We start from the raw sequence: 8,170 nt of genomic DNA, 5'->3' as shown, positions 1-8,170 counted from the left end.
TGAAATGTAGGTACATCCATCTGACTTGTCCTCAATAGGACGAAACACGCATCCTATATTCTACTGCTAACCACCAACTATATACTATACACTTTGAAAATGAACTTAATAGTAACAATAGAAATAAACACTCACCTTAAATTTATTTAGAATATTAATCCATTCGTATTGTTTCGATAATTGAGAAGAAGAATAATAAAAAAAGGAGTACATTAACTTGGAAAGTTCATAGTTAAATTTCATTAATTATTATTTATTGAATATGAATGATCATCATTTGTTTGTACAATAGAATTAAGCATATCAATTGCTGTGACACTATTACCACGACGATAACCATAAGGCATTGTTACATTGAATATATTCATAGAATTTGATCTTCTACTAGGACCAATAGATCGTGTACGTCGATGTTGTTGAGGCTGCTGCTGATGATGATGACGATATCTACTAGTATGAGATAAATTATAATTACGATCGGATAGATCACCGCCAACAGTAGTACCATTATTATTGTTGTTATTATTATTATTACTTTTGAACCGTTCCAGAATTGATCGTTGTATAGTTTCTGAATTTGTATATACATTTGATGATTGTACATTTCTAGAACGTCGTTCAGTAATACTAGTTCTTCTATTATATTCGTGGGTTGGTTGTTGATGACATGAAGTAGGCACTGGATTTTCATTTCTTTGTGAAACAACATTATTATTATTCTCTGATGATTCATTATTACTATTATTATTATTATTAGTAGTAGTATTTTGACTATTAATATTAGAACGAACTTTTACTGGTGAATTAGGACGTATCTCTTCTAAACATGAAGGACATGTTAATGCACGCATTAACCAATCATCAATACATACACGATGATATGTATGTAAACATGGAAGATAACGAAGTTCTTCACCTTCTTCATATTCACACATACATATTATACATCTAATAAAATAAATTTTTTGGGAAAAAAAAGTTATTTAATTCGATGAAACAATAAAGATTTAAAATGATATTTCATCTACTGAATTGAAGTAAGTAATATATATTCGAAGTGGGTTTTTGTGGAGTTCAAACCACGTCTGTTGTGAGATAACAACTCACTGAAGACAATTGGTGAATGATTGATCAACTTCGTGGATTGGTTGAAGTAAGACATTAACACCGTTGGATTCCGGCTGGCTCAGTGGTCTATCAGTTAAGTGTTCTGGCGCGAGACTGCTAGCTCCTGGGTTCAAATCTCGCGAGTCGAGGTCGTGGATGCGCACTGCTGAGGAGTCCCATAATAGGACGAAACGGCCGTCCAGTGCTTCCAGGTTTTCCCTGGCGGTCTAGCTTCAATTGACTCACGCCTTTAAATGATAATATCTATTCTACAAAAGTGTTATATCCCGGTAAGAATAATGAATAGTACCTGTTGGGATTTATTTATGACCTAATATCATACGTATATTCTTATAGTATAACCATTAAGCAACTATATTGAATGTATATTCATATTCCCTTCATTATAAGCTTTTATTTAATGTATTGACTATTACCATAGGATTTACTATTCCTGAGATATTCTCAATGTATTAGTAACGGCCACAATCACAGCCACTTTGGGCTTGATCTTATACAATAGTTATTTTATGGTATGATGTAGTCTGATTTTGCTCGTATATAAACCAGGTATGTTTGAAATATATGATTCATATCGCGGAAGTTGAGATTGGTGTACTGGACTTAACAAGCGGGGGAAAGGATCAAGCGGAACTGTAGACTGTTCGTTCAAGTGTATGCATCATTCGTTGGTTGTATAGGTCCGCGTATCTAAATTTGGTTATCGTATTCACAATAATCATGTAAGCTAAGAATATAATAATTAGCCACGGGGATTTCGGAAAACAAACAAAGCCATAACCATAAAAGTACAATAGATGTTGAACAAAGATTTGAAAAGAAATTATACTTTGAACAGAGGTGTTAGGTAACTCAGTGGGTGGTTGTGTACTACATCTAGATTAATAAATCATAGATTTTTATTTAAATTAAAGAGATATATTAACTGACTACATTAACAGAGTGCTTTGTGTTTAAGGAGGATGCAACAATGTCCATATTCAATATACAAGTATATCAAAATAAAATAAATTATGTTTGCAATTCATTAAGCCAGGGACAATAATGACTTATTTGAAGGGGTTTTTTGTGGAGATTTCAGTATTTGCATAGTTGAAATCATGAGTCAATTGAAGCTAGACTACTATGGAAAACCTGAAAGCACTGGACGGCCGTTTCGTCCTAATATGGGACTCCTCAGCAGTGCGCATACACGATCCCGCCTCGAGAGATTCTAACCCAGGACCTACTAGTCTAGCGTCAGAGCACTTAACCGATAGACCACTTAGCCAGTATCCAACAGTGTTAATGTCTAACTTCAACCAATCCACGAAGTTTGAGCAACCGTTCACCAATTGCCATCAGTGAGTTGTTATCTCACAACAGACGTGGTTGAACTCCACTGACTAATTTATTAGCTACTGGTTAATTTACTAGTCATTGAAACATATTGCTTTCTGTGAACAAGTATCTCAAACTGACTATATGAACGTAGATGAAGAGAAGTTAAAATAAACAATTCATTGATTGAAAACCGCGTAGGTACATTATACACAAGTAACCATGAGCTATTTCATAGCACATCGCTACAGTTTCATAATTTTAAAACATTATGCAATGTAAATCGACATGTAGAAGAAAATCCCTGACAGTGGCTGTGTAAGCGTGGTCATATGAGAGCATTTAGAGAAGGATAGTGGACTCTCCTCACCCTCGGACGTACCAGAGTATTTGGGGGCGTAAATATACCTTACATTAGATCGACATGTACAAGAAAATCTCTAGAATACGATGAAAAACACATTTGAGATCATGGGTAATCGAATTTCAAGACGAATTTCCTCGCACAGTTACGAACAATACAGTATTTCACCAAACTTATCAATAATCCAAATCCTCAATCATGTGAGCGTACTACATGTCCATTTCCCTCAATCTTCCATATCATAAATGATGGACAATTTGTCCTATTGAGAGTGTATGTGACTTCAGTAAATGTCAGTACTGTGTTGAAATGACATATTATTACTTATAGATCCAGTCGGTTGGTTAGCTAAACGATATTGTCCAACATACATTGCATAAAATTCAAAGTGTTCTATCAGGTTGTTTTCATTGGCCAAAACTATATACACTCAACTACAACTGTGGTCTATAAATATGGAGTTGTAAGTTCCAATATTCAGCTTACCACTGTGGCCATGAATTTTATTCAAGCACAAAAATCTCTTATGATCAAAATTATTGTGATCTGTGCCTTGATAAGTCACATTCACCTTAAGATGGTCGAATTAGCCGAACCTGAAATAATTGATGATGGAACAAGTGAGTTAACTTGTCTGAATGTCTTTATTTATATCGAATCTCCGTTCCCTTGTTCCAAATTACCTAAATGTTTCTTTCTTTCTTGCTTGCTTACTTTCAGGATCATTTTTGAGGTTTGGATAATTGGAATATCTCGTGTTCATGCCGTTATAACATGGAACATGAAAAAACTACTCCAAACTAAAATGGTTATACGGTTACTGTTATATTAATAAAACATATTAGTTCATACGGATGCTACCGTCTTCTTATTTCACTTTCTCAATCTCATTTATTTACGTTGCGAGGTGAAATCAATCTGTATCATTCACGGTAAATATATGATTTCCGTTGAAAAGGGGAACGTATTAGGGTAAATATTTTCCTCAGTCAGTCACAACGTAGAACTTCGTACGTAAGTACGAGCATCAGTTCCAGTTGCCATACCACTTTAGCACAGAGATGAAGTTGTTGATTCAAATCCCATAATGGTAGAAGTAGTAAGAGTATAAGCATTAATCCGAAAGATTATGGTTTAAAGATGCTATTCATAAAGTATAATCTGGTGAAATAAATTTGGAAAGAGAAAAAAGAGAGACATGAAGAATTCAGAAGATTAGAATTTGGAAGAACACAAAGAGTGGATGCACCTTCGCCATTACAAACGATTTTGAGCCATGTCATTCAAGGTCTCTAACCATCGATTGCTATCATCTCTCGGATCCCAACCAGGTATTCTACACCTACCAACATGGCTCAGTCCACTTGTCAGTGAGTGACTTCATGGATTTGTGCCACGTTTTAGTCTGGCCGCCCCTAGCTTTCTTCCAACCTACTCCTACACCATAAAACATCGCAGGTCGGGGCAGTCGGTGGTTGAGCATACGTAACACGTGTCCCAGTCATCTCAACTGATGAAGTTTCACTACTTTATCAATCGATTTTCCATCCTTACCTAGTACCCGTTTCCTAGCAATTTATTTCACTTTCTAAATCTCATTCATTTACGTTGCGAGGTGAAATCAAGCTGTATCATTCATTGTAAATATATGATTTCCGTTGAAAAATAGAACGTTTTCTGGCAAATATTTTCCTACTCAGTTGATAATAAGTGAATAGATGATAATTCTGAAATGTTTATCCTGAGTGTTAAGTGAAACTGTCTAAACATGTTAATAATCGTTAAAGCGAACTTGTTCCTATGGTGATAAGTTATGGCTAAATAAGATTCCTTCAGCGAAGAGTTCTCTTTATGGAAAATTCCTTTTCAATGTTTTAAAATTGCAAATACTTATATACTTACTTTCCAGGATGATAATAATGACCATAATAGTGATAATAAACTTCTGTTAAACATGGTAACAGTGAGGCAGAATAAACATAGGTATGGAAAAAAATTTCAGTTAGGGAAACTGATAAATCATAAAGATAGATAAGGAAATTATAATTAGGTACGGAAAGTTCAGCACGAAAAGTAAGTTATGCTGTCAGATATTTTGCCAGTATCGATTGCCTAAACGACTTATGGTTTAGTGGACACTAACTGATCTACAAAGTATTTTGACAGACTAACAGGATGAGTGAGGAACATACAGCTGATGAATAAAACATAGTGTCAGTTGGGAGATAACCTGTCAGCTTGATTCATGATTAACTATCATTAGACTATAAAATCCATTATTTGGTATATCGGATGATTCCATCATAGATGCATTGGAATCACGATTTCTATCTCCAGAGACAAAATAATAACTTGGACATCATACCAACATTATAGTTTTGTATTGTCCTACTAGTATTTCAGTAAAAAGAGAACATAAAATAGTTTTAACGTCGACATATCAACGTAGGGGGCTCCAGATTATTATTTAAACACATAAATATTGGTACAAAGGGGCACCAGATATATATGCGCCACACAAATCTCATTTCATTTGTGTGAGGGCTGTGATACTGCCGAGGTGCCCAAACTGAAGCAGGTGGTTTTCTTAGGGGGCCACACCCGGAGCCTTTGACCTAAAGACCTGATCCACAAGGCAATGGAGCATCGTGAGGAGATGCAGTCGCATGGTAGCCGGTGACCAACGATTAATTCTTACGCCATTTGTTCCCTCAGAATACTGGAGCCAGCCTATGTGAACCATTGGTTTGAAATCAGGGTTTCCCAACTTTCCTAGGTGAACTTTCCGTGCCCACCGACCCGGTTAAAGCGCCGGACATTTGCTTTCCGTCCACTCAATTTCGTAAACAACACCACCGCCACGAGAAGGCAGTGAGTAGGACTTCCGTGGCAGAGACTGTATACGCGTGGCCGTGTGAGAGCATTTCGAAAGGAAGGGCGGCCCCTCCTCACTCTCGGCCGTACCAGGGCATTTAGGGGCAAAATCGGTGCTCCGGGAAAGGCGATGGTTTGAGATCGATCAATAAACTACTTTAAACAATGCTTGGGAGAAGTAAAATAATTCATTCAACTAAAGGCTAGAACAAAGCATGAAGCTATGCAACAATACTAATCACTACACTATTTCTCATGTCAGCAATCATATTAGAAACGATATGAATTAACAAACTAAGCAAAATAATAATTGAGTATCAACAACTATAGATTGATGAGTTACAAATTGAAGTTACTCATCTAAAGATGACGTCGATGATACTATTAGTGATACAGATGATACAACATAAACAACTTTATGACTGACTACACATGATCTGATCATATTGAAATAAAACAATAAAAATCTATTATTTAAATCATTACAATGAAAAAGATAAAAAGAAATTAAAGATTATTGCTAACTAATCGAGGTGATTTTATTGAAAAATGATGTTGAACATTAAAAATATGTAAACAGATATAAGCCCCTAAATGCTCTTATATGACCACGCTTACACAGCCACTGTCAGGGAAGTCCTACTAACTTCTATTCTCGCAACGGAGGGTGTCGTTTACGAAATTGAGAGGACGAAAAGAGAATGTCCGGTGCCTTAACCGGGTTGGTGGATATGGAGGATCCACCTAGGGGAGTTGGAAAACCCTGATTTCAAACCAATGGTTCACATAGGCTGGCTCCAGTATTCTGAGGGAACAAATGGCGTAAGAATTAATCGTTGGTCACCGGCTACCATGCGACTGCATCTCCTCACGATGCTCCATTGCCTTGTGGATCAGGTCTTTAGGTCAAAGGCTCCGGGTGTGGCCCCCTAAGAAAACCACCTGCTTCAGTTTGGGCACCTCGGCAGTATCACAGCCCTCACACAAATGAAATGAGATTTGTATGGTGCCGTTTTGTACCAAAATTTATGTGTTTAAATAAAATGAAAATAATAAAACTAAAAAATAGCTATAAACAAAAAGTATACATAGACTATAAACTTTATCCCTATAAAACTGATTAATGAACTTTAAAGGTTTACTCAAATAAGCTGAATAGTATCAGTGCAATAAAATAGCATACAATCAAATATTTGAATAATAATACTTAAAGAATATAATGTGTCAAACTATTCATATGATGCTTTTTTAGATGTCATACACTTTAAACCAACTTGTTAGAGGCAGAAAATCATAAGGAATCTGTATACTACACAACAGTTCGCTCTGTTCTAATTTACGGCTGCGAAATGTGACCATTAAGAGTAGAAGATACTCGTAAGTTACTAGTATTTGACCACAGATGTGTTAAAAATATTGCTCGCATCTGCTGGGATAACCGGGTAAGTAATAGTGAGGTTGGATACAGGGTATTAGGGAATAATGGTAAATCAGTTGATGAGGTTGTGAATCTTCATCGACTGAGATGGTTAGGCCACGTGTTACGTATGCCTGTGGAACCTGGCACATGTGTGCGTCAGCCCAAGTGGCTACACCACAACGACACAACAAAATGAACTTATTAAGTTAGGGGTGGCGAAACCAAATCGCGACATCGGTCCATAAAGTCTCAAACTTCTAGTCTGAGCCATGTTGGTAGATGCAGACTACTTGGTTGTAGTCCGCATGACTTTCGTAACTAATGGTTGGAGACTCTGGTTGATATGGCTCAGAATCGATCACAATGGCGTCAGTGTATACACTCTTTATCTTCCCTTAAACCTTGAGATTAAAATTGCTTCATATCTGTCTTCCTTCCTGAACTATATCCTTATATACAACCTTTCTTTTATATATTACCACCACTAAATTAACCACCTCTATGAATCCGGTGTTCATCTTGTTGTGATAATGAGTGAGGTGTGGCAACTTGGACCGATGCATATGTGTGCCTGCTCCCACGTCGTCCAACTTCCACCACCAGCCACCATACATGTCTACTTATAATCCTTAGGGATTAACGGCAATATCAAGGTAATCCGGACCTGGTGCATATATACCAGGAGATTTATCAATTCCAGTCCTATATACCAATGTGAAGAATCAAACAATCATCTATTTATATCAACATTATAAACTAAATAGATCATTATGATTACCACCTTTACGTATAGTTCAACCAACATTACATAGAATACTTATAAAGTAATGAAGCTGGGAAAAATCAATTGTTCGACTAAAATAATCAAAAGGGGTTTTTGTGGATATTTCAATATTTTCATATTTGAAATCATGATTCAATTGAAGCTAGACCACCATGGAAAACCTGGAAGCACTGGACGGTCATTTCGTCCTATTATGGGACTCCTCAGCAATGCGTATCCACGATCCCGCACTATCGAGATTCGAACCCAGGACCTATCAGTCTCGCGTCAGGGCACTTAA

The 8,170-nt window shown here is 36.5% G+C and overlaps 1 protein-coding gene across 1 annotated transcript in view; it reads right to left on the bottom strand.

Annotated features, from left to right (window-relative positions):
* Positions 1 to 242: 242 nt before the first annotated feature.
* Smp_016920 (hypothetical protein) overlaps positions 243 to 8,170 on the bottom strand; it is a gene marked incomplete at both ends in the record, with an annotated part of 22,861 nt that continues 14,933 nt past the window's right edge. Inside the window, 2 exons of the mRNA XM_018798455.1 lie at positions 243 to 428; positions 792 to 948. Coding sequence (XP_018653395.1) covers positions 243 to 428; positions 792 to 948 — 343 coding nt within the window. The remainder of the gene's footprint in view (positions 429 to 791; positions 949 to 8,170) is intronic.

Source organism: Schistosoma mansoni, chromosome 6 (genome assembly GCF_000237925.1).
Source record: "Schistosoma mansoni strain Puerto Rico chromosome 6, complete genome".
Classification (NCBI taxonomy): Eukaryota; Metazoa; Platyhelminthes; class Trematoda; order Strigeidida; family Schistosomatidae; genus Schistosoma; species Schistosoma mansoni.
The sequence above is the reverse complement of the archived record's forward strand: the minus strand, read 5'-3'. Positions and strand labels throughout refer to the sequence as shown.